This window comes from Lissotriton helveticus, chromosome 2_1, assembly GCF_964261635.1.
Source record: "Lissotriton helveticus chromosome 2_1, aLisHel1.1, whole genome shotgun sequence".
Taxonomy (NCBI): domain Eukaryota; kingdom Metazoa; phylum Chordata; class Amphibia; order Caudata; family Salamandridae; genus Lissotriton; species Lissotriton helveticus.
This window is the reverse complement of record NC_136059.1, coordinates 1,181,256,142-1,181,282,431: the sequence shown is the minus strand read 5'-3', so window position 1 is coordinate 1,181,282,431 and position 26,290 is coordinate 1,181,256,142. Positions and strand designations below refer to the sequence as shown.

General features: G+C 48.0%; 1 protein-coding gene across 6 annotated transcripts in view; it reads right to left on the bottom strand.

Annotated features, from left to right (window-relative positions):
* Positions 1–3,775, bottom strand: part of USO1 (USO1 vesicle transport factor) — a 515,242-nt gene extending 511,467 nt beyond the window's left edge. The window contains exon 1 of one of the 6 annotated variants that reach the window (XM_078676053.1): positions 3,559–3,775. In XM_078676053.1, the coding sequence (XP_078532179.1) occupies positions 3,559–3,627 (69 nt within the window). In that variant the 5' untranslated portion in view covers positions 3,628–3,775. The remainder of the gene's footprint in view (positions 1–3,558) is intronic. The other 5 variants (XM_078676052.1, XM_078676055.1, XM_078676049.1 and 2 more) reach the window with 5 other exon arrangements.
* Positions 3,776–26,290: the final 22,515 nt, after the last annotated feature.

The window sequence follows — 26,290 nt, the reverse complement described above, 5'->3', positions numbered from 1 at the left end:
CAACATGTTACCAAACCGGCCTTTCCATTCACTAAACAATACTGAAATATGTCTTTCTAGTCCTGGGTTTTCTCTCTGTGACTCCAGGCCATCATCGCTCTCATTCTCTCCCAAGTAAACGTTGCCCCAATGAGATCTACTGTGGTGCCCATTATTTAATTCTATGCAGCTCCAGAAGCTAAGCTACTCATCCATCTCCATCCTATGGACATTTATACAGTCCTTGAAACATGGGCATTGGCTTGAGTAGCCAGATGCATTTTATCAAAGCTTTCTGCATTCCACACCAGATCAAATGCACTTCCCAACATCTCGGCAACCCAAAGTCAAAACCTACCTCCTAAGAAGGAACCTTACATCTTAAACAGTTCAAGAAATGTCAGATCAGCAGCATTGCCTTCTCCCGCCACAATGTCAACCTCTGGAATTCTCTTCCAATGCTACAGAGGATATTGGCTAACCACATCACATTATGAAAAACGTTGTGGTTCTCTTTGCTTTTCAGATCATAATGATTCTTATATGCTATACACTGCATGATGATTGCTCAATTATATCAGATGGAAACTGATCTATTTGACCTGTCTCCAATACTATACGATTATCCTATATGACCTTACTATGAAAATGACCACAGATTTGTGCACCATATACTAAGACATTGTACCAAATCACTATGACTGAAACTAACATGCAAGCTTTCTGGTAACATCAAGCATGCCAAATAGCTTTGCAAGCTTCGAAAAAAGCCAAACTAGATATAACTTCCATGCATTTAAAATGAGCTTGCAGCACACTCAAATGGTATGTAGTTACCACCATATCCAATTTCAGATACAAAGATGTATGTATTCTTCTTAAAGCATAATACTGAATCCACTTTGCCTCCTCATGTTACAAGCATGGATTGACACAGCATCAAAATGTGGTGACACGTTCACAGCAGCCCCTAGAACCTCAGGCAGAGCACCAATCGTTTTCATATATGCCACACACCAACTGAGCTCTACCATCCATACATGCAATCTCCAGCATATGCCAAACTTTGACAAATCAACCACACTCATAACCACCAGCTTGCATTTAACTAGACAAGGCAGCCATTTATTTAGGCAATCTCCTGCTTCATCAAAGCAAAGTAAGCACCCACTCAGGCAACTTCTTGCCTGACTATCAAATGTTTTAGGTGCAAGATCAGAAATGATTCTATTAACTAATTTCACCTAAAGCGATTGCTAAAGGCCTACTTCTAATTTAAGTGCATTTACTTTGCTATCCGCTTGTAGTGTAAAGGGGGTAAATGTCCCCAGACAACTGATACTCTGAGAAGTGAATGCAAGCAACCAGTCACCATCAAGCAGACGGACAACTCACTCTGAGTGTGGTCTGAAAACTAGTCTCACTTCTGACTTGACACACTAACTTAAATTATGCAGTGTTATTTTCGTGAACAATTAAATGTCACAGCAGATAAAATGTACTGAAAAAAAGGACACCCATTGGAGTTATCCTTCAATAAACCTTTTGGAAACTCCGTTTATTATTCACCATCAGCCACAAACCCAGAACGAGTCACAACTTCACAATGGAGTCAACGCCCAAGGAATGTATTCTATGGTATCCGGGACACATAATTACTCCAGCAGCACAGTGTATATTTTATTGGGAACACCTCGTTCCTCTTCGATAAATGCATATATATTTTAATAATAGCAAATGTAGAATTTTATGTGACAACGTTATTGGAATTGGGTGGCTATTAGAGCATAATTTGATATTATGACATAAAAGCATCAAAGTGAAAATGCAACAGGAAAGATGAATAGACTGTTATACCAACTTTGAAAAATTCTCCCAGAGAAGGGTATAATTCTTAGTTAATTCCATAACTCAAAGATAAACTCAGCACTTATGAAAAGCTCAAAAATAATGTCATGCCGTTCCTTTCTTACAATGGATAGAACTGGTATGCTTTCTCAAGTACACAAGCAAGCAATTATTTAAGTGGGCCAATGTCCCTCAGGGTAGGGGGCTGGAATTAAAAACTGACATTCAAACGGGTTCTTCACGTTCCAAATATTCATGCCCTTAACTTTACTGGCAAAAGCATAGATCCATTGCTGAAAAATGAATGTAAAAAAACGCTGAGGTAATCCATGTCAGCGATGTTGTTCCTGTTTATATTTCGCATGCTTGTACTTAATCTAGCATTCCCATGACGTTCAGTTTCTGTATTTTTTACCGTGTAGCATATTACTCTCCTATAATGCATACTTTGAACTATGTCGCTTCTATGAGATTTTTAAAGGGGCAATATTGAGAGGTCAATGGGTCAGAAAGATGTTCCGAACACATGTCATTCAAGCCTTTGCATCTCTGCTGAGCGCCCAGAGCAATGGTCATTTCTTCTAGTTACAATTTTAATTCTGTGCACGTGTGTGAAGGAAATACACAGTTGTCAAAATACTGACAAGGTGAAAGTAAAAGAAAATACAGTTCTTACATGTGAGTGGATGTGTTGTATTTTGGGGGACTGTGAAGGAGATGAGAGGAAGTGCATAGAGAAGACCATGAAAAGAGGAAACTGAAGAGGAAAGAGAGAATGTATCAGTATAAGATATGCAGATGATCAAGATGTGGAGAGAAAAGGGGTGTCTATGTCTAACATGGAGTGAGTATAACAGGGGCGATTGAGACACTCTGAAAACCATTACCACTTAAGGAGTAGAAGAATGCATTCTTACTAAATCCTTTAACAGCTCACCAGTGGGAATGAAAGCACTGGTACTAGGGTTGTCACCTGACCAGTTTTCTACCAGCATCACTGGTAGTTTTATGTCCCGGTCGGTTAAAAAACAAGAAATAGCAAATATAACCAGAATACACGTTTTATTGTGTTCTAGATCTGCGTTAATATTCCATGACTAATAATCAAAGTAAACTAAGACAGAAAAGTTATGTTACAAATTACTACATACGATTTGGTTTACAGTCCTGTTTAGTATTACGCTCAGGTCTTCCTAGACTCTTAAAATAACAACAAATGGCAGGAATTTTCTTACAAAGGTGGCAAGCCTTTCTGGTACTTACGACACGCCGTAAGGCCAAGATCATCTAAAAGACACAACAGCAAACTGATCTACAGGATATTCTTTAACGTATAGAATAGACCTGGTAGTAAAAAGCACCCATAAGCAAAACACTTCATTTTTTTCCAACAGGGGAATCTGAGATCCGTCGACAACTAGTTTCATGTTACAACAACTTGGAGTAAAGTGCAGGAAGGTACAATGAAAATATAGATAGCACGGAGTACAAATAGGGAGGCTCCAAGAAGAACGTACTCAGAGAGGGTGCAGACAGAGAGGTACTGATATTTGGAGAGCAAACCGGCAGGGTGTCAGTGCAGAGAACGCATGCACCATGGAACAGGAAAGAGTAAATGACAGATAATCCAGGTATGCTACGAGAAACCACGTAGTATGAGACAAGGACAAGAGCTGTCATTCCAGTGTAGGTTTGCAGCATGCTAGCGAGTAATTTACGGTACGCACTCACCGTCTCCGCCCCCGAAGGCTGAGGGCCGGCGCTAGGCGCCCCCATCACTCCTCGTAGTAGATTCATCATCCCCCGCCCCCCGGGAGCCGCCAGCGTGAACCTCCACCTGGCTGACGGGTCTGCACCGGCCACTACAGGCTCCCCGGAAACCAACACAGGGAGCAAAGTGCGCCTGCGCGGGGACGTGGCATGACGTGGCTACAGCTGAGGGCAAAGGGCCACCCAAGCCCTCCCCCGTGGCGCAACTCAACATAGAAGAAGGACTCATCTTCCCCGTTTCGGGACTTAGACGAAGGACAACACGGACAAATACAACAGACAGGACTGACAGCTCGCATTGTTGTTTTGCTTTTTTTATTTGTTATTAAATTGTGTGATTTTTATACAGCGTGGAAGCGTTTTACAAGTACAGTTACCGACAATCAAGGCAAGATTACACAGCCCGGCAAAGTTGCACAGGTCCATCGGGATGTCCTGCTTCAGGCAGAATTTTTAGGTCTGGCTTAGGAAGCGCATCGCTGTATCTTCAATCAATCAATCAATCAGGGATTTTTTTTTTAAAGCCCGCTACTCATCCTCAAGGGTCTCACGGTGCTGTGGGGGGTGGAGCAGCTCCAGTCAGTCGAAGAGCAAGGTCTTGAGGGCCTTCCTGAAGATGTGCAGGGTGGGGGCGCGTCTGATCTTGATCGGGAGGTTGTTTCAGGTTTTGGCTGCAATGTAGGAGAAGGTTCTGCCACCCGTTCTTGCTCTGCGGATGCGTGGGGGTTCAGCATGGGCAAAGTCGGCTGATCGGAGGTTCCTCTTGGGAACGTGGAAGGAGAATCTGTCGTTGAGATATAGGGATCCAGTGTTGTGGAGTCATTTGTAGGCGTGGGTGAGCATCTCAAAAGTTACTCTCTTCTCAACGGGGAGCCAGTGGAGGTTGCGAAGGTGACGGGTGATATGTTTGTGTCGAGGGATGCCGTGGACGGGTCTTGCTGCGGTGTTCTGTATGGTCTTGAGTTTGCACAGCAGAAACGTGTTGAACCCGGCTTAGAGGGCGTTTCCGTAGTCCAGTCTGCAGGTTATGAGTGCGTAGGTGATGTTCTTCCTTGATTCGGGGGGGGGGATCCATTTCAATATCTTTCGGCGGATGCGAAGTGTGTTGTAGCAGGTGGAGGCGACATCGTTGCCAGGTCATGGAGAGGGAGGAGTCGAGTACGATGCCGAGGTTTTGGTTGTGGTACATGGGGGGGGGGGGTGCCGAGGGTGGTGGGCCACCAGGCGTTGTCCCTTGCAGAGGGGGAGGATCAGAGGACGAGGACCTCTGTTTTCTCTGAGTTGAGCTGCAGGTAGTTGCTGTTCATCCAAGATGTGACGTCCTTCATTCCTTCTTGAAAGTTGAGTCTGGTGGTGATGGGGTCTTTGGTGAGGGAGAGGATGAGCTGAGTGTTGTCAGTATAGGATACTTTGCTGAGTCCGTGCTGACTGACGATGGCGGCCAGGGCGGCCATGTAGATGTTGAGGAGCCTGGGGCTGAGTGACGATCCTTGAGGTACTCCGCAGTTGATTTCTGTGGGCTCGGAGACGAAGGGAGGTAGTCTGATTCTTTGGGTTCTGCCCTTGAGGAAAGATCGGAGCCAGTTGAGGGCGGTTCCCTGTATACCGGCGTCGTGGAGTCTGGTGGTGAGAGTGCGGTGGGAGACTATGTTGATGGCCGCAGAGAGGTCGAGTAGGATCAGGGCTGTGGTGTGGCCTTGGTCGAGGAGCGTGCGGATGTCGTCTGTAGCAGCGAGTAGCGCGGTCTAGGTGCTGTGGTTGCTGCGAAATCCTGATTGGGAGGGGTCGAGGATGGAGTTTTTTTCAAAGAATTTTGTTAGTTGGACGTTGACGGTCTTCTCGGTGACCTTGGCTGTGAAGGGGAGGAAGGTAGATGGGTCGGTAGTTCTTGAGATCTGTGGGATCTGCCGAGGGCTTCTTTTGTAGGGGTCTGACTTCTGCACGTTTCCAGTCATCGGGAAAGATGCCGGTTTCGAAGGTGATGGTGCGTCGAAGTTCCGGTGCGATGGCGGCGGCTTTGTGGAAGATGTGCAGGGGCAGGGGTCCGTGGGGGCTCGTGAGTGGATACTTTTCATGGTCTTTGCAGTGTCTTCAGTGGTGATTGAGGTCCAGGAGGAGATGGTGGGCTGGCTGACTTTGCTGGAGGAGGGAGTGCTTCCAGAGTCAGGTGTCTGGTCGTTGAAGTTGTCATAGAGGTCTTTGATTTTCAGATGGAAGTAATAGCATAGCTTGTTACAGAGTTCTTGAGAGGGGGTGATGTCCATGGTTTCGCTGGGGTGTTTGGTGAATTCCTAGATGATGCTGAAGAGTTCCTTGGAGTGTTGCTGGCGTTGGCGATGATCCTTTTCTGGATGAATGTCCTTTTGGTGAATTTGATGTGTTGGTGGTATTCCATCATGGCGTTCTTGTATGTGTTGCAGTCTTCTGAGGCTTTGTTGTTTTTCCAGTGCTTCTCGAGCCCTCTGCATGTGCGTTCGGCTTCTTGGAGGTCGGTGGTGAACCAGGTGGCCTTTCTGGGGTGCTGACGGTCAGGGTTATGTAGGTGTGCAAGCTCGTCTGCGCAGCTGGTGATCCATCTGTGGAGTCTTTGGCTGTGAGGTTGGCGTCGTTCGAGGTGGTGGGGGCATCGCGGTTGAGGGTGGAGTTGAGCTGCTCCTTGGTGACCTTGCTACAGTTTCTTCATGGAGGGCAGTGTGCAGGTTTGAGTGGTGTGGGTTTGTTGGTGAGGAAGTGTACGCAGTGGGGGTCTGTCCATGGGGTTTGCATGGTGTGGCTTAAGCGGATGTTGTCCTCACCTGCGAAGATGGGGTCAAGGGTGTGTCCTGCCTTGTGGGTAGGGGTGGTGACGCGCTGTTTCAATCTTATGTCGGCTAGGTTGTCCAGGAGGAGGAGGAGGATGGCGGAGTTGGGTTCGCTGAGGTTGTCAAGTTGGACGTTCAGGTCCCCAAGGAGTATGTAGTCCATGGGGGCGATGGCATGCGATGAGGTCGGTGATGATGGTGGTGAATGAAGCGCGAGGTCCGGGGGTCTGTAGATGAGGGTGCCGCGGAGTGTGGTTTTGCGGCTGGTCTGGAAGTGAAGATGTACGGTGGTGGAGGAGGAGTCACTCGTGGTAGGCAAAAAGAGGAAAACAATCAGGGTGCTGTGTGACTGAACTGCAGTCATAAATCAACTTCACATTTTCTGGTAATATGACAATGCACAAGACTCGAGGACACCCACCGTTAAGAAGTACTGTGTGCGTCATGTGAACTTTTAGCACACACACAAGCATGTGTGAATAGCCCCTAGGAAAGCCAAGTAAGCACTCTGTTGCAGCACACAAACAAAACAAGCATTTCCAATGCAATGGTCTTGGCATTTTTAAAGGTAGAGATATTGGCATTGCTCATGACATTTCTTTTTTTTTCATTATAAATAAATGGCATTGTTATTTACATTGCCAACAGCTCTCACAGCCCACACAGCTCTCACAGCCCACACAGCTCTCACAGCCCACACAGCTCCGACAGCTCCGACAGCCCACACAGCCCTCACAGCCACACAGCCCTCACAGCCCTCACAGCCCACACAGCCCTCACAGCCCTCACAGCCCTCACAGCTCTCACAGCTCTCACAGCTCTCACAGCCCACACAGCTCTCACAGCTCTCACAGCCCACACAGCTCTCACAGCCCACACAGCTCTCACAGCCCACACAGCTCTAACAGCCCACACAGGCCTCACAGCCCAACACAGCCCACACAGCCCTCACAGACCTCACAGCCCTCACAGCCCACACAGCCCTCAGCCCACACAGCCCTCACAGCTCTCACAGCTCTCACAGCTCTCACAGCCCACACAGCTCTCACAGCTCTCACAGCCCACACAGCTCTCACAGCCCACACAGCTCTCGCAGCCCACACAGCCCACACAGCTCTCACAGCCCACACAGCCCTCACAGCCCTCACAGCTCTCACAGCTCTCACAGCCCTCACAGCCCACACAGCTCACAGCCCTCACAGCTCTCACAGTTCTCACAGCCCACACAGCTCTCACAGCCCACACAGCTCTCACAGCCCACACAGCTCTCACAGCTCTCAGAGCCCACACCGCTCTCACAGCCCACACAGCCCTCACAGCCCACACAGCCCTCACAGACCTCACAGCCCACACAGCTCACAGCCCACACAGCCCTCACAGCTCTCACAGCCCACACAGCTCTCACAACCCACACAGCTCTCACAGCCCACACAGCTCTCACAGCTCTCACAGCCCACACAGCTCTCACAGCCCACACAGCTCTCACAGCTCTCACAGCCCACACAGCCCACACAGCTCTCACAGCCCACACAGCCCTGACAGCCCACACAGCCCTCACAGCCCTCACAGCTCACAGCCCTCACAGCTCTCACAGCCCACACAGCTCTCACAGCCCACACAGCTCTCACAGCCCACACAGCTCTCACAGCCCACACAGCTCTCACAGCCTACACAGCCCACACAGCTCTCACAGCCCACACAGCCCACACAGCTCTCACAGCCCACACAGCTCTCACAGCCCACACAGCTCTCACAACCCACACAGCTCTCACAGCCCACACAGCTCTCACAGCCCACACAGCTCTCACAGCCCACACAGCTCTCAATGCCCACACAGCTCTCAATGCCCACACAGCTCTCCCAGCACACACAGCTCTCACAGCCCACACAGCTCTCACAGCCCACACAGCCCTCCCAGCCCACACAGCTCTCACAGCCCACACAGCTCTCACAGCCCACACAGCTCTCACAGCCCACACAGCTCTCACAGCCTACACAGCTCTCACAGCTCACACAGCTCTCACAGCCCACACAGCTCTCACAGCTCTCACAGCCCACACAGCTCTCACAGCCCACACCGCTCTCACAGCCCACACAGATCTCACAGCCCACACAGCTCTCACAGCCGTCTAAAATACTAGCTAGTGGATCAAGTAAATCAGATACAATATAGAGCATCAATAAAGCTAGCTCGAAAGAAGGGCAGTTAGGTCCTAATTACGAGTGGCCAGGATGAGGTTGATGTCATTTTTATATCACGTGAAAACAGATACCCAGAGTTCAGAACTTTCTAGGTGCCATAATTATCTCGAACTCTGAGATTTTCCACTGAAAACTGGGAAAAGGCACGAAGAATACATGCTTTTCGCACCAGAATCCCGATTTCTCGGAATTTAATGGAATTCTCCTCTCTTGGTAAAGTTGCTGAAATGTATCTAGGGAAAGGGATGCAGTAGTAACACGTATACTTCTGACCCCCCGTGCAAACTGGTGTTTGCGTAGGAGCCGTGGCGGTATGGACTGCTTTCAATAATGTAATAAAATAGACCATCTTGTGGCTGGTCGAATGGAGTTAACAACGCCTTAAATCATCAGCAGCACTTACGTTTCTTAGCACCGTTATTGGCTGGGCTTGTAGCAACATGTGTGGACGCACTTTCCCTCTGAAGCCAGTAGTCTGTCATTTTTGCGTGGTGCACTTTATCATCTCACGAGAAGCACAAAGGAAAAAAAAAAGGGACGATGACGCACCCAGATAACTTAGTGTTGTCAGTTAAAGGAAAGTCCTCTTCGTCTCCTCTCTCCTTTGGGGTTCTGTATTTCTCGTAAAGGTCACTCCGCATCCTTCTTTCAGGGGCAGGGAGACCCCGTGCTGGTATATGATTGATGGCGCGCATTGCAGTCTGGGATTCAAAAGGGGATGTGGGCGCCCACAGAGGTTGGACGCTTTACGTGTCTGTGCACATGCAAACTGGTACCTCAGCAAAGACACCGCATTAAATTCTTTAGGAACATTTCTACGTGTGACCTTGAAAATAGCACAAAGTAAAAAACATTTGTAACCTGCGTGTTGTCTCATTCACAGCTGGTAATCCTCGAGCACAAGAGATGCCCCCATTTCACACCTTGATGAAATGCAGCGCAGTACAACAACGTCAAACAAGGTCCAGAGCCTTCCACGATTACACACCATACAGCGATTCGATGCACATACAATCTGAGGCAAATAAGTGTTAATTCCAAATTTATATGAGATAAAGTCCAGCCGTGAGCCGAGCAGGGACAGAGCAGGCAGTGTGGGCGCGTAATTGAAGATAATGTGGTGATGAGAGAATTACTACAGTGGGTAAAGAAGGCGGAAGTAGGTGGTGAAGGGGGCTGGCCAGGGTTAGGATTCAACTCGTACCTGAAAAGCTTTGGGAGTTCCCTGATGGATACTTGGGTGTTCAAGATAGCGCGGGTTGGCAAGGGCCCCTCCTGCACTCTCGGCCGGCACCCCCTGCAGCCAGAGCCTGGCTCTCTAGGGCGAGGAGGGGGCAAGGCTCAGACTGCCTCCGCCTGCTGCACGGGGCTTCCAGTGCCGCATCTCTCCAGGCTCTGGGGAGGAGGCACGCTCGGAGCGGAGATCCGGAAAGAGCAGGGAGAGGCCCAAACCCCAAGCCGAGCACACTGAGCCGGAGCAGGGACAGAGCAGGCAGTGTGGTGTGATTTAAAGCTGCTGCCTGTAATTAAGCTGTTTAACATGTACTCCCGCAACGAGGCCTGCGGGCCGGGCGTCTGCCTGCCGCGACCTGCTCCGTGCACATCACTCTTCCGCCTCCCTGACAAGTAAAAACACACACGCAATTAGGTGACAAAATCCTCCTGACTAATCAGAGGCAAATTCCGCACTTGTGCCCATGGAGAAAAGAGAAAGTGTGCCTCCGTGACGCGTGATCCCTGATTACAGCCGCTGGCGCTCAGCGCGGGTCTCCACGAGCACATACCAGCTCCGGGGCGAAGACGTGAGCCGAGCACACTGAGCCGGAGCAGGGACAGAGCAGGCAGTGGGGGCGCGTCACCACTCGAGCGGGGAGGGAGGGAGGCAGAGAGAGCGAGGATTAAACAACGAAGGGAGAGAGCAGGGGCAGGGAAACGGTCTGTCGCGTCAGGCGGTCGGGCAGAAATAGCGGCGCAAAGCTCCGAACATTTTCGGATTCGGGGGCGTGTTCGTGCTGTTCTAAAAAGGGGCATGGCTAAAAAGTGGAAAGAACAGCACGAACACGCCCCCGAATCCGAAAGAGACGGAGCTTCTTTCGAGGGACGCTTCTCTCCTCCAACGGCTGGCCTCGGTTTAGGAAGCCAGCCAATGGAGGAGACACAGAGCAGAGAGGCGGGTTAAACTGCCCTACTGAAGATCATAAAATCTCCGACTTCCGGCTGGCAAGCCAGCCTTCGGTCCGAGACCTAAAAAGTGGGTCCAATTACAAAAATATAGCGATTTGGATTCAAGTTTAAAGCGCTGCACGCAGTAAGACGAAACTGAACTTCCATTAACGTTGCTCTTTAAACCATAGTCACAAAACAAGCTTTCACTCTTCCCAGTCCACCTCACCAGACTGCGTTCAGCACCAACAAGAGTCCACTTACTAATAAGGGACTTTGTTACCATTCAATAAACTTTGCAACTATACGAAACCTGCGAGAGCCTCTTATGATAATTGTAGATACAGAGGAAAACACAAAGAATGGTGTATAAAATGTACCAATGGTTGTAAAATTAAATCGCCTCTGAAAATACGCAGAATATGCGTCTTACTTACAATGTTTTTTCAAATGAATTAGCTTCATGGTGCCCTGTACGACTACAACTTATTCAGAGAAGGATGTAAGCATCGCGCGTAAGAGGTGCATGTAGGCCTGGACAGCAGTGGGGTAGCTGTGAAGTCTTCTAGCTATAATTCACATTTTCCGTGCTTGTACACTCTGCAAAATGTGAAATCGAGACTGCTGTATCTACTCTGTGAGGTAAGTTCACACCCAGGTGCAGACCCATTGCTACCATTGATTCTGTAGCAGTCCTGCCAAGTACCACGCATCAATCGTTGGACTAACGCATTTCAGTGTGGTGCTCCGCATCACTGCACTGAAATGCATTGTCACGCATAAGGCATAGTGCCTCAGCTCTGTAAGACAAGCCATTTAATTTGTGCTCACCTCAGCTGCCAAAATAAAACTCAGGAGTTAGTGGCAGCACACCATGGCATGCCGCGATGCAGTTCCCTCAGACTTGGGGCTCTTACTCTGCTGCTTAATACTGCCACAGTGTGTCATGAAGTTAAGTTCTTGGATATTGTATTCCAGCAATGGCGCGGTTGGCAGATGATGTCAGGTTGCTGTAGCGCCCAATGGCAGCTACCGGGACATGATGACAGCCCTGTCAGGTTGTGTGATAACCTGACAGGCCTGATAACTTAGCGCTGCAGTGACCGGATGTCACCTCCTGCCGTCGGAGTTCAGTTAACTTGTTGGAGGCAGGAGGCAGGCTGAGGCTCTGATTCAGAGTCTAGCGGTCATGGTCAGAAAGAGTGACAACTCTGAAGAGCACTGAACGGGGTGGTGCCCTATTGTGAGGAAGTCCCCAGTTTCTGCATGGTTGCCGCCACTTTTTGCTGAACTGCTGATGTACTTTGACTGAGTGTGCCCTAGGCTTCTGCCAATCACGTACCCAGGGCCTTTATTCTTTCTGTAAAACTGCATTGAAGACCAAACCCAATTGGCACACTCTGGCCACACTTCAGTCCCTGGTAAATGATACCACAGGTACCCAGGGCACTGTGACTATGGAAGGCCTCTAAGGGCTGCAGCACCTATTGTTCCACCCTTAGAAGCCCTGTACCTTTACATTTACACACTCCCTTTAGAGGCTGCGTGTTTTGGTGCAGAACAAAGTGAAGAGTCGACATGGCACACATCCCTGGTGCCATGCCTACAACCCACTGCCCTGGCATAGATCAGTCACCCCTCTAGCTCGGTGCACTATACCAGTGGTGAGGGTACAGGTGCATGAGCCCTGTACCCCTACAGTGTCTTAGTCAATTCTTAGACATTGTAAGTGCAGTGCTGCCATTAAGAGTATATGGTGCTGGGAGTTTGTCATTATGAACTCCACAGTACCATAATGGCTGCACTGAGAACTGAGAAGTTTGGTATCAAACTTCTCAGCACATTCAACCCACACTGAAGCCAGTGTGGGATTTAATGAAAAATGCACACAGAGGGCTTCTTAGAGATGCCTTCTGAAAAAAGACCTAACACTAGTGTCCAGGCTGAGTGGCTGCCTTTAGCTGCCACCATCAGACATGTTTCCAGACCCCTGGGTCAAGAGCCTGCTGCTCTCGGGAGGCCTGAAACAATGCACATCCTGGGCCGAGGTTCCAAGCCTCCTCCCGCAGGATGGGCAGGGTACACAAAGGGGAAGCTTCAAAGGCTTGCCGCCTTTGTGAGATTCCCCAGGCCTTTTGCTGCTGCCAGCAACTGGTCCCCACCGGTTCTGATCCCCACTTTGGGCAGGAGAACCGACGATAAAAACCAAGTGAGGAAGGGAGGTGTGCCCACCTCTGCCAACCCCACCCCTCAGATGGGGGAGGCAAGGTGAAGCACAACTCTCAGTACTCGCCATCCTTCAGATGGGGAAGCCCACCCAACCAGAGTGAGGCATATGCCCCCCTCCACTGGAGGGTGGCATAATAGGGGGGACCCACCTCTAGAAAGGGAACCATTGGTCCCAACATTTTACTTACCTGTAACGCCCCTAAATCTAGTATTTAGGGGCACCCCTGAACGGATGTATGATGCGACATCGCAAGCGTTTTCATCGCAAACATTCACATCGCCGTCTTTACATCGCACACACATTCACAACGCACGCTGACACAACGCAACCCATTACTTCGCTCCACCATTGAAATGCACACAAAACACAATCACTACGCACACAAACACCCCGCATGCTTTAACCTCGTAATTTTCCGAACTTACACATATCCAACATGTATATGCGTGCTGCAGCACGCAGACTTTGGAAAATGTATGGAGTGATATATTCACTGGCATATACAGCTCTCTAATCAAAGCCTAAACCGTTATCCTTGTCTAACAAATTGGGCAAACAGAAGGAGATGATGGACAGAGCTCTGAAACTTTTCACACTCACCCCCAGTCACAGATCTGGGTTTAATCCATCATCTTTCTTTAGCTCACTAGGCCACTTCAGCTTCAGTTCAGACCCAGCCATATGCAAATCAGTCTTGACCCTGTGCCTCATGGTAACAGTCGAGCCCGAACTGCCAAGCCAGGTCTTCCCTGAACCGGAAACAAGTATCCTGGGACCGGTTTTGGGGTAACACCCCACATCATCCAGGCTAGCTTCCAAAATGACTTGTTTTCATCATATTCGTGCTTTTTGGTAAGCACAAGTTAGGGTCTCTTTGTAGATAACTTGGTCCCTATTTGCATGCAGCCCATTTGATAGGCAGAAGTATATTCTGACAATAAATTGGTTATAAACTGTTATAGTTGAATTTGAGTAAATATGTTGTTAGTTTTATACATTGATGAACAAGTTGTTATGATGTGTGTTTATTAGAGATGTTTATGTTATTAGACTTCACATTATATGATATTGTATCGAGTATAGTCAAATCATTGACATGTATATGTATTTGTTTCTAACAGGATTCAGGCTGGGGGCAATTATAAAAATTGAGAGATCCATACTTTATGTCTTGATAAAGATGGAATATTATTAGTAAACCCATCGAAACGCGTCGACGCATCCTTCACATAATCAGTGGGAGTGACTGGATCCATAGATACTTGAATACTAGGCCGTCTCAGGACCCAGTTACAAAATTGTAATAACAGATATGTATATCTAAATGACAAAGTATATTGTCTGCTGTTTTCTCTCTCTTTATGATGTATGGTTGTTTTTTTTTTTTGTTTTGTTTTTTTTTGTTCAAAAACCTTTATTTGAGCAAGCAGAGAAAAATACAAGAATGGGCCTACAACCTCACGGGCTGGCCGCTAATAATAAGGCACAAGGAAAGAAGCAGAAATGTACTCCCGTGGTCAGGCACAAATCAAGTACCAAGCATTACTCCAAACATATCACAGAGCATATTGATTTTCTGTTTTATACATAAAAACAACAAACACAAAAAAAGGCGAATGCATAGTAATCAAGGTCAGCCCAAAGAACGGAGGGGATGGTCAACAATCAGGAGAACATAACAAGAGCCCTGAGACTCTAATAAGGTCGGGGGGGGGGGGGGGGGAAGCAGCGGGGAGAACCGGAAATTCACAAAACAGTATGAAAAGGTTCCGGGAACGCTCGCCTAGGGAGATAGGATAACATCAGTAGTGCCAACAAGGGGAGGGGTACAGATATCCCCACGATATTCATTCCACTGGCCCCAAATCTTCGTCCACGCCCTGGGTCTGCCCCTGGCCACATATACGGTCTTCTCACGAAACATGGACCAGTCCATGTTGTCCTCCCATTTCGAGACCTCAGGGGGTCTGGATGCGCCCCAGAGTTGCGCAATATCCCGTTTTGCAATCATGTAACCCAAGGTAGCCCATCTGGTCTGGGCTACAGAGTAGTCAGTGGGTTCCCACACATTCAACAGACACCGTCGTGTCTCCGGCCGCAGGGCAACACCAGTCACAGCAGTCATCACCTCAAGCACAGCAGTCCAGTAGGCCGCCACCACTGGGCACTCCCAAAGAATATGTAAAAAAGTAGCACTCGACCCACAACCACGCTTACATAACCCATCCGGGGAAAAGCCCATTGTCACCAGACGCGGACCAGTGACATACACTCGATGAAGGATTTTAAGTTGAACCAAACGGAGACGGGCAGGGATGGCTACCTCTTTCGGAGAAGAGAGTGCCGATTGCCAATCCTCGTCGTCCAGTTCCAACCCATCGCCGACCCAAACCTCCCGAAGTCGGACCAATAAGTCTGCCCGATTATTGATCAGCTTCTTATAGATCAGGGAAATAGTGCTATCAGGCAGGTGGCCATCAAGGACACGATCTTCGAGGGGGGAAGACTCGGGCAGGGTCTCATCAGGAGTCAGGACTGAGGCGAGGGCGTGTCGGACCTGCAGGTAACGAAAAAATTCTCTACCATTCAAACCGTATTCCGCCTGGAGGGCCTGGAACGACTTCACGCTACCTCTCGAACAGACATCACCCACCTTACATATCCCAATCATATCCCAGCGGTCAAAGCCCTTAGTAGACCAGAGGCACCCCAAACGTTCAGAGGCATAAAGCGGCGTCGCCAGTGTCATTCGATCTTCCCATCCCAAACTCACATTCGCGGCTCGCCACACAGTGACTGCAATCCTGGACGGACCCACAAGATGGCGCCCGGCTGATCGAGAATAAAGCGCTCTATTAAAGTCCCCACCCGGCAGCTGGAGCCTATCCATCTCAAATGCAGGATTTCGACCCGGTGAAAACATCACGTGATTAATAGCAGACAACTGGGAAGCCCAATAATATCTCTTGATGTCGGGGAGCGCCATGCCCCCGTCGTACCAAGGGATGGTGAGTTTCGCGAGGGCAATACGTGGACGCCCGTCCCAAATCAATTGCCTTTGAAGACTCTCGATCTCTCGGAAATAGGTCTTGGGGATGTCGTCATAGGAATTCTGGAGCGCATAAAGGAACCGCGGCAAGGACATCATTTTAAACAGAGCCGCCCTGCCCAGAGGAGACAAAGGGAGCTTACGCCAACGGGCCACGTCCAGTCGCAATCTAAGCAACGGGGGGAGGAGATTATGCTCAAATCGGAGCGAGGAGTCCAACGTAATGAAGATCCCTAAATATTTGAAGCCAGACTGGACCACCTGGATAGGAAGTCTGCTCGGCAATGGGGGTAAAACACCCGAAAGAACATACACGCAGGACTTGGCCCAGTTAATAACGAGGCCTGAGTTGGCACCAAATGAAGTAAGAACATCAAATAAAACAGTCAGAGATTTACGCGGGGAGGTGAGATATAAAAGAATGTCGTCCGCGTAAAGCGAGACGCGGTCCTCAAAGTCCGGTGACCAGCGAATCCCTTTAAGCGAAGGCTCCCACCGAAGCCATGCAGCTAACGGTTCCAAGGCAAGTGCAAAAAGCAACGGAGACAAGGGGCAACCCTGACGGGTTCCCCTGCCAAGGTTGAAAGGGGTCGAAACTCTACCGTTTACCACTACTTGTGCTAGGGGTTCAGCATATAATAACTTGACCCAACCAATAAACTCAGGCCCGAAACCAAATTTCTCAAGAGCCGCCCAAAGATAAGGCCATTCCACAGTGTCAAAAGCCATCGAGGCATCCAACGATGCCAAAATGGCCGGCTCCGTCAGAAGCCCCGCCCTCGCAATCGCACCGTGGAGACGACGTAGGTTAAGAGCCGTGTTGCGATGCGGGATAAATCCGGATTGATCTGGATGGACCAAGTCACTAATGACCGTCAGGAGGCGGGTCGCCAGGAGTTTCGCCAATACCTTGGGCTCAACATTCAGCAGGGATATGGGTCTATAGGATGAACAAAGGTCCCGCGGTTTACCATCCTTGGGGATGACAACTATCGTGGCCAGACGCTGATCATATGGGAGAATACCCCGTTCCCGGGACTCCAGAAACATGGCGCGAAGATATGGCGCCACTCTGTCGGGACGTAGCTTGTACAGTTCAATTGGCAACCCGTTCGGGCCCAATGCTTTGCCCGAACGGAGTGAACGGATGGCAGTAGCTATCTCATCAACAGTAAAGGGGGAATCCAACGCTACACGATCCACATCGGAAACACTGGGCAGAGCTATATCACGCAACAGAAGGCGAGAGTCAACCACATCCCTCACAGACACAGGGGTATAAACCATGCGAAAATACTCAGCAAAACAGTCAACTATTCCAATCGGGTCCGTCACACTCTCACCACTCGATGACTGAATCACGGGCACCACACGATTAGCTCTCTCCTTCTTATCCAACCATGCCAGCAATTTACCCGCTTTGTCCCCCACATCATACAAACGACCCTGTTGCTCCCGAAACATCAATTTAGCAGCGTCCGTGACCATAGATTTATAGGCAAATTGTTTCAGACCCAGGGCGTGGAGTTTCGCAGACGTGACACCCGATTCCAAAGCAGCCTCCAATGCAGAAATCTCTCCCTCAAGGTCCACCACCTCCCGATTCCTCGCCTTCTTAGCTTCAACAATAAGGGAGAGGGCCTGCCCACGAATCACCGTCTTAAAGGCCTCCCACAGGGACACCGCAGAGGAAACCGACCCCTCGTTATCCAGAAAATATGCATCCAAAGACTTAAGCAAAAGGCTGCGGGTCTCGGGGGAGGTAAGGTACCACGGGTTGATAGGAGCCACCCGGCCCACTGCCTCCACTCCAACCTCAAAACGGAGCCAGAGCGGAGAGTGGTCAGAAATGCCCCTGGGTAGGTGTACAATCTCACGCACCGCTGGCGACTGAGCCGCAGGCATCAGGAAATAATCCAGTCTAGACAGACTCCCATGGGCCCCAGAGTGAAAGGTGTATTGAAGCTGAGTGGGATGCAAAAGCCTCCAGCAATCCACCAAGCCAAATGTATCCAAAAACCCACCCAACCACTGTTGGGCCGCAGGAGTATCTCTAGGGGGGTGGCAATCGTGTAGACCGGAGAACACCGAATTAAAATCACCAGCCATAAATAGAGTACTATCAGGGAGGTCCAACAACACACGGCCCAAATCGGAAAAGGTAGAAGTCTGCAGGCCGGGGGGCACGTAAACCGTAAATAAGGAGAGGGCGCGACCCTCATAGCGACCCACAAGGACAGCATATTGCCCCCGATCATCCCGAATCACATCATCAATAGCTAGGGGGAGGGAAGCCCGAACAAGGATACCCACACCCCTAGAACCCGAGGTAAACCCCGAATGTGCTACGAGGCGATAGCCCCACCTATTCATCGCATGACAAATATTGCCCACCAAATGAGTCTCCTGCAGGAAAACAATATCTGGAGATAAACGTCGTATACATTTCAACACCACACTCCGTTTGATACGATCCCCCAGACCGTTAACGTTCCACGAAACAAATCTCAACCCGCTACCCCCCATCCCACCCAGCAACGCCAAAACCCCCCACCAATGAGCATGACACAAGAAACATCATCAAATACAGGATAGAGTCGCCTTGAGAACAGAACACACAAACAACGAACTTCCCAACCGCCCACCCACCAACTAACAAGAGAACACCCCCCACCCTGCACCCCTGCAAAAAGCTAAAAAGCCACCCCAACCTGCAGTGTGCCTGTCGCCCAAGAACCCCCATTCTACACAAAGACCCCGGAGGAGGAAAGGCTCCGTCCCACCCGCCACCCCGATCAAGACCAACAACGAGAAAAAAACATACATCAAATCACATAAGCAGTAGAGGAACGTAGGCATACACTCCTGGAAAGAGTTATTCAAAACAAGGCACCAGGCGAAGACGAAATATTCAGCTCTCTACACCACCTTCGCGCACCGCCCGGGTGGGCATCGGACTCAGTCTCAGGAGGTCGGTCAGGCAAGGAGTCCAGCCAGTCATTCACAGCATCCGGCCGATCAAAGAAAAAAGTTCGGTCATTGTACTCAACCCGCAGCCTGGTCGGAAAAAGCATAGCGTAGCGCATCCCCATGTCCCTAAGACGCTTCTTGGCACCACGAAATCCCATTCGCTGCTTCTGGACCTGTTGGGAAAAGTCTGGATAAAAGTTCACCGTGGCATTCTCAAAGGCCACCGGGCCCTTCACACGTGATGCTTGCAGGATAGCGTCCCGATCCCTATAGTGGAAAAGTTTTGCAACAATAGGTCTCGGCGGGGCACCTGGCTTACCCTGGCCCCCCGGAACACGATGTGCACGCTCCACTGTGAAAAATTTACTCAGTCCAGATGGAGAGAGGTGGTTTTGGATCAGGTCTTCAACCAGGAGATCAACCGAGTGGGGTTCTGGATTCTCCGGAACACCAACCACGTGAACATTACAGCGACGTGCCCTGTTCTCAAAGTCTTCCAAGCGCCGGGTCATGAAATCGTTCACCCTACGGAGATTGCCAATCTCCGTCTGTATCTCAGAGACGTCTGCCGTGAGGCTGGATGATTTGATGTCCAATGATTTCACCTTTTCATTGGTTTTTGATAGATCGGCTCGAATTAAGTTCACATCAATGGCCACGGTGTCAATTTTGTGGGCCAAGGTTTCATATTGTTGGCCTATCGACTCCCTCATGCCAGAAATGGCGCCCATGATGTCCTGCAAGGAAGGCTCCGTCGACGCATCCACGATGTGGTCAGACGCGCTGGGACCGGGCAGGGCAGCTCCGGGGGACCCCTTAGAGTGGGTATAACGGTCCATGACGTTAGATTGGACCGGACCCCCGCGCAGAGGTGTCTTCGTCTTCCGTGTCTCCCGGTCCCCTCTGCCCGCCATTTTGGAGATGCGTCACAAGGAGATTCACCAGGGTCAACGGACCGGGCACCAGAAAGGGAGGCCTCGGGACCAAAGGACCGCAACAAGGGTACCACTAGGATAGGGACAGCCAAATAGGAGAATAGTCCAGCCAAAGGCCCGACAGCCAACTCGTGCCCTGGACCCAGCTCTGGCCCGACTCTCTCGCCGATGTCTCAGTCTGAGGCAGAATCGAAACCGAAACTTAAGAGGAGGACCCACAAGTCCAATCCCCCTGCCGTTGTTGTTCAACTCCAAGACGGCCACTGAACCTCACCCAGTCCCGGGCGCACCTCAAGGGCGGAGCCCAAAAGTTCGAATCACCGTAACTCCGGCACCCGGTGTCGAAATAAATTTCTGAGAGGTCCAGGTAGATCAGCTCAACGTCCTCTATACAAATCCTCGTGAAAAATCAGGATTGGTTCAGGATATTATGCCGGGAGTGGCGGGGGTCCGGGGAGCGCTGTGCTCACGCGGCCATCTCGGATGCCCGCCAAGCTCCTCCTTGTGTATGGTTGTTTTTAGTATATTAATTTTTAAATCTGTTTAATTTGTGAAGTATTGTATGTTATTGTTATTGTGATATTTGTGACATGATTATATATTTTTAATTCATAATTTTGTGATATAAAATGTCTTATATATCAAATTATACTTACTCTTTGTGTCTATTACATGAGCGGTATTTGTGTTTTCATATTTTTTTGTGTTTTGATTACAAGTAGATCTTTGTTTTATATGTATGTGTAGTTACCAGGGATAATTCATTTTTAATTGGTGGTAATACCCTACTCCCTTGGTGTGGCAGAAGGGATCCCTCTCTCTATTTTACAGACTAGTGTGCTCAGAATCCAGTGGAACCCCAGAGGTAGCAGAGGTAAAAGTAGCTAGCACCTTACTCTCTATTTGTGGTAGTGTGGGCGAGCAGTAAGGATTTATCAGAGGGTAGTGTTAAGCATTTGTTGTACACACTCAATCAGCAAATGATGTCACACACTCAAAGACTGAACTCCGACCAAATTTGTTTGTATGAAAAATAGTATTGTTATTTTATTTCTACAACCAAGCCAAGCCTGGCACAGGTAAGTGAAATAAATGCTTTGCAAAATATTATACAGTGTTTACAAGTGAATGCAAGTTCAAAATGCAGTTGTTTGAAATACAGGTAAGTCAAGGTATTGAAATACTGTACAGATTACCTTTTAGATTACTTTTTCTACTCAGTGTGATATGCCTAGATATCACACTTTCCCTTTGGAGGAGTCCTGTTATTCTCAATTTATTTGTGAAAGATACTTCACTGGACACATGTGAAGAGTGGGGTTCCACAAAGTTTTCGTTTGGAACCGGTGTGTTCGACTACCTCCCAGTGTACCACCTAGATTCAATAGGAGGACACTTTTTGTAGTACTGTTCCATAGGGTGTAAGATAGGAAGTACTTAATAGAGATATATATACAAATTAGACCCTCCCCTTTTTTGTCATATATTGTTTTTGTTATATGTTTTTGCTGTATAAAGTGTACATGTTGTTCATTGTGTATATTTGTTGTATATAGGTATGTACATAGGTAGGCTTATTTGTTGCGTATAATGTATACATTTTTTAGAGGATTTTGTGCTTGTGTTTTGTGATATATATAAAAGAAATGAAAAAAGTATAATTTGAACAGATTACAAAAAATAATAAGTGTAATCTTATCCTCCCGTGGGTGTGATGACATTAGAAAACATTTGAATAATTCCGCAGTGGACGTTAGTCACAGGACCAATAGGAGAATTCATTGTCATCTATTGTGAAAATTTGTCCATATCTGTTCCTCCTTTTGCCAATTTTCCTTTTTCTATATATAGATATCACACTGGGACATTTCCTTGAGAAAAGGTAAGTAAAATCAGTTTTGCACAATTGGTATTTTTCAGGTTTCCATACATATCAAACATTTTTCAGAGAAAAACAGTCAATGGATTCCTATGAGGAGAAATGAAGTTATCATTTACCAGGTAAGTACTAGGTCTTTGGGGTTGAGTTCATGGGGTTAGAACAAGGGTTCCCCCAGGGTCAAGGATGTACTCTCGTTACACCCTCAGTGGCACTAGGGCGGTAGGGTGCAGAGTGCTGAGGCCCACGTTATCCAAAGGGGTATAGGGGGCCTCCGGTTGGTGACTTCTTATGAGCAGGCCACAAGGTTGTGGGAGTAAAGCTACTGGGGTTAAGCTCAGGACAATGGGGGATCGGAGTTAGCACCCAAAGTACACCCACAGCGGCACAGGGGCGACTGGGTGCAGGGTGCTGTTTTGGCGTCGGGTGCCCTGTTGATTTCAATGGTGATTCTCCGGTTTCAACAAAGACTGCAGGCTCGGGGACGAAGATCTTCTGAAGGTGACCACTTGTTGGAGAGGTAAATTGGGATGATTGGGGATGCTGGAGCAATGTCGGTTGGGCCACCCAAGGCCCTGGGGCTTCGGGTGCAGGGGTGTCTTTAGGCGTCAGGTTTCTCGTACCAGCTCCGGTCGCGGTCGGGGGGGGGGAGTCTCTAGGCAGAGGCTGCAGGCTTCGCTGGAAGATTTGAAGCAGGTCAGAGATCCCCAGATCTCACGTCAGGATCACCAGGGAGACCTCATAGTGGTGTTGGGCCACTCGAACTCGGTCCATGGGCAACGGGTGCAGAGTGCTGTAGGCTCGAGGATTTGGGCGGAGCCAGAGTCTGTAGGTGAACAAATTAGGTGTTCACAGGAGACAACGTCTTTTCTTTGGAAGGCAGGGCAGGACCTCGGGGTTCTTGAAGGTTGCTGACTGAAGGACACACCAGAGTTTCGCTTCTGCAGGTTTGAGGTGGGGACAGACCGGTAGGGCTGGGGCCAAGTCATTGGGCGTCCTCTTCTTCTTAGCTTCAGCGTGGCTGTTCGGACCTTCTTCTTCTTTTCTTCTTGGTTGTTTCTTGTCTGAGGAGGCAAGGTTTGGGGTGCCCCTAAATACTAGATTCAGGGGCGTTACAGGTAAGTAAAGGTTGGGACCAATGGGTCCCTTCCTTGGGGTGGATACACCCCCTATTATGCCACCCTCCATCGGGAGTAGGGCATATGCCTCGCCCTGGTTGGCTCAGTCCCCCCATCTGCAAGATGGTGGGGACTGAGAGTTGTGCTTCACCTCGCCTCCCCCACCTGAGGGGTGGGGTTGGCAAAGGTGGGCACACCTCCCTTCCTCACTTGATTTTCCTGCCGGTTCTCCCGCCCAAAGTGGGGGTCAGAACCAGTGGGGACCAGTTGCTAGAAGCAGCAAAAGCCTTTCAAGCTCCCCTTTTGTGGTCCCTGCCCATCCTGGGGGAGGAGGCTTGGTACCTCGTCCTAGGAAGTGCATTGTTTTAAACCCCGAGAGCTGCAGGTCTCTGCTCAGGGGTCCGGAAACATATCTGGTGATGGCAGCTGGGGAGCAGCCACTCAGCCTGGACACTAGTGTTAGGTAGTTTTTCAGGGGGCATCTCTAAGATGCCCTCTGTGTGCATTTTTCATTAAATCCCACACTGGCATCAGTGTGGGTTTAATGTGCTGAGAAGTTTGATATCAAACTGCCCAGTTTTCAGGAAAGCCATTATGGTACTGTGGAGCTCGTAATGACAAACTCCTTGCACCATATACTCTTAATGGCATTACTGCACTTACAAAGAATTGGCTTAGACACTGTAGGGGTACAGGGCTCATGCACCTGTACCCTCACCACTGCTATAGTGCACCCAGCTAGAGGGGTGGCTGATCTATGCCAGGGCCATGGGTTGTAAGCATGGCACACAGGGGTCTGTGCCATGTCGACTCTTCGCTTTGTTCTGCACCAAAACATGCAGCCTGCAAAGGCAGTGTGTGTGTGTAAAGGTACAAGGTCTCTAAGGGTGGTACATTAAGTGCTGCAGCCATTAGAGGCCTTCTCAGGTCACAGTGATGGAGCGGTAATTTCTTCTGGTAGTTTCTCAATGTAAAACCCATATGCTACTGATGGAGCAGATTTCATCTGCAGTCAGGCATTGTTTTATTTTCTGTGCTTCAGACAGATTGCATTTAAATTGCCACGTACATTTTGGTGCAAGTTAAAAACATGGCACATGAAAAACATGAAAGTGAAGCCTATTCAGTCTGAAATGCTTTTGCTGAATTAACATGTGTTTTTTGCAATGTAGAGAAAAGTGGCCTTTTTAGCTTTGAAGATTAATAGAATGTGTTTCTCTCTTCCCAGCTCATCCCTTGCCAATCTAAATTTAATATTCCTGTCTTAATAGACTTTGACTTGTTGCATATTTTGATAAATATTTTCAGTTAATAACACCTCTTTTTATAATGTGTGTGAATTAATAATGCACAAACACTACACAGGGGGCTAAATTTTTTTTGCATGAAAAGCTATCTAAAACACTAAAGCATGTTGCTGTGTGTGTTGTATTAACTGTGTGCGCTGTATTAACTATGTGTGCTTTTAAATTTTACACTAAAGCATGAAAATGCTATGTTGCACATTTCACATTTATTTTGCATGTTGTCATAAATAATAGAAAAGCTGCTTTTCACTAATAGCTTGGCTAGGTAAACATTTATAAGGGGTATTAGTATGAGGGAGGGAAACATAATGGGCTGATTTACATGAAATTAATATTATCTTTGTGTTTGTTTTATTTTTGGGGCCTACACAAAACATGGCTGCCTGTGAATCCATCAAGGCTATGGCTTGCAATTTAATGAGAAGGGAGCATGCGCAGACTGTGGCAGCTTTCCTCATGACAAGAAGTGAAGGATATCTTCAACTGTACATTCTTGTGATTCTGCCAATGTACCAGTGTTAGTTAAAAGTGTCCATCTGACTGCGCTGTGGAAGGAAGAGAATTAGAATGAAACATTTTTCTTAGTAAATGTTGCAAATGTTTATAAATGTAGTTATTCATGTATGCTTCTTTTGTTAAAACTGGTAAAGTCAGGATTTTAGAATGAGTCAGGGTATTGAGAACTCATGCCATCATGACTGACCAATCACGTACAGGTTTTCCTGAAAGATGCTACATCTTTGTGTAGTCTGCCAATAATTAGGGTATAAAATAATGTCCTCTCTGGATGGGGGCTGGCTTTTTCTCAGCTCAGCTGGCTTCTATGGGTTAGGTACGAGAAACGTCCCGGGAGATTGCTGAAGGGGAGGTGCGTCCGAGGAGATTCAGGGGGAGGTTTCTTGCTTCCACGTCATATCTTGGCACATCAGGCCACATTCCTTTGAGGTCTGGTGAAGGGCGGGCTGTCTCCCTCCTGTTTGCTCTTTAGACACAGAGATGTAATGAGACAGCAACAGATAGAAAGGCTCTTTAGATTTAGATGCTAAACTTTAAGTTTATGCTTTGACTAATTAATTAGGTCTGAAAAGATTTATTTGTCTTATGCATTTATTTCTCTTAATGGGAGATTTTTGCCAACTATTTAATCATTGATTAGCTTTGCAAGACAATTTTTCTTAGAAACTCTTTAAGAATTTTGACTGATATTTTGCGCCACATTTTCTTACCTACATGTTATGCTTATATGCAGACTGTAATGTGTTCTTTATTAATGCTATTTTTCCTGTTCTCCAAATTCTGTAACCTGATTGATATTTTACTAATGAATAAAGGGTCAGAGAAAAACTTAACTTTTGACTAGAAAATAAAACCCTTTAAATACTCAACAACTCTCTTTATTGGCTTGAAATAATAAATTGCATTTTTGACTGTTCATCTTTATTTAAAATCTCCTGAAGGTAATACATGGTGTGAAGGGCCCAACACCTTTTGAGCGGTAAATTAGAGGTAGCACGAGGGTTTTACATTGAGAAATTACCAGAAGAAATTACCACTCCATCAGTTTTTGGTAAGCAGAGGATGGTCATTATTGATTAGTTTGGTGATTAATGATTATTGCTTTCACCATCAACTATTCAACTAATGGATCATTGACCTTAAGAGGGAAGTAAAATAATTGCCCAAGTTAGATAAATGTCCAAGTCCTGATTCCTGACTCCAATGCTCAGAACCTGAAGACTGGCAAAGCAGTACTGGCAGGTGATGCAAGAAGTGGTGTGAGTATCAATAGGGTTGTGAAATGTTGTTAATATGCTAGCATGTATTTTTGAAGTGTTGAAAATATTTTTTTGCTATTGGTGAAATTTTGCTCATTTTGAATTGATGGTGTTATTGATTATATTGGTAATTTCAAAGGACATATTTTTTTGGTTATTGATTACATGTTTTAACTCTTCATGTTAAGTTAGTGTCTTGTTCTATGTTGTCTGGAACACGCAGGTATGCACACCTGTGGAATCCCGGGAAGGAATAGCGGGTGG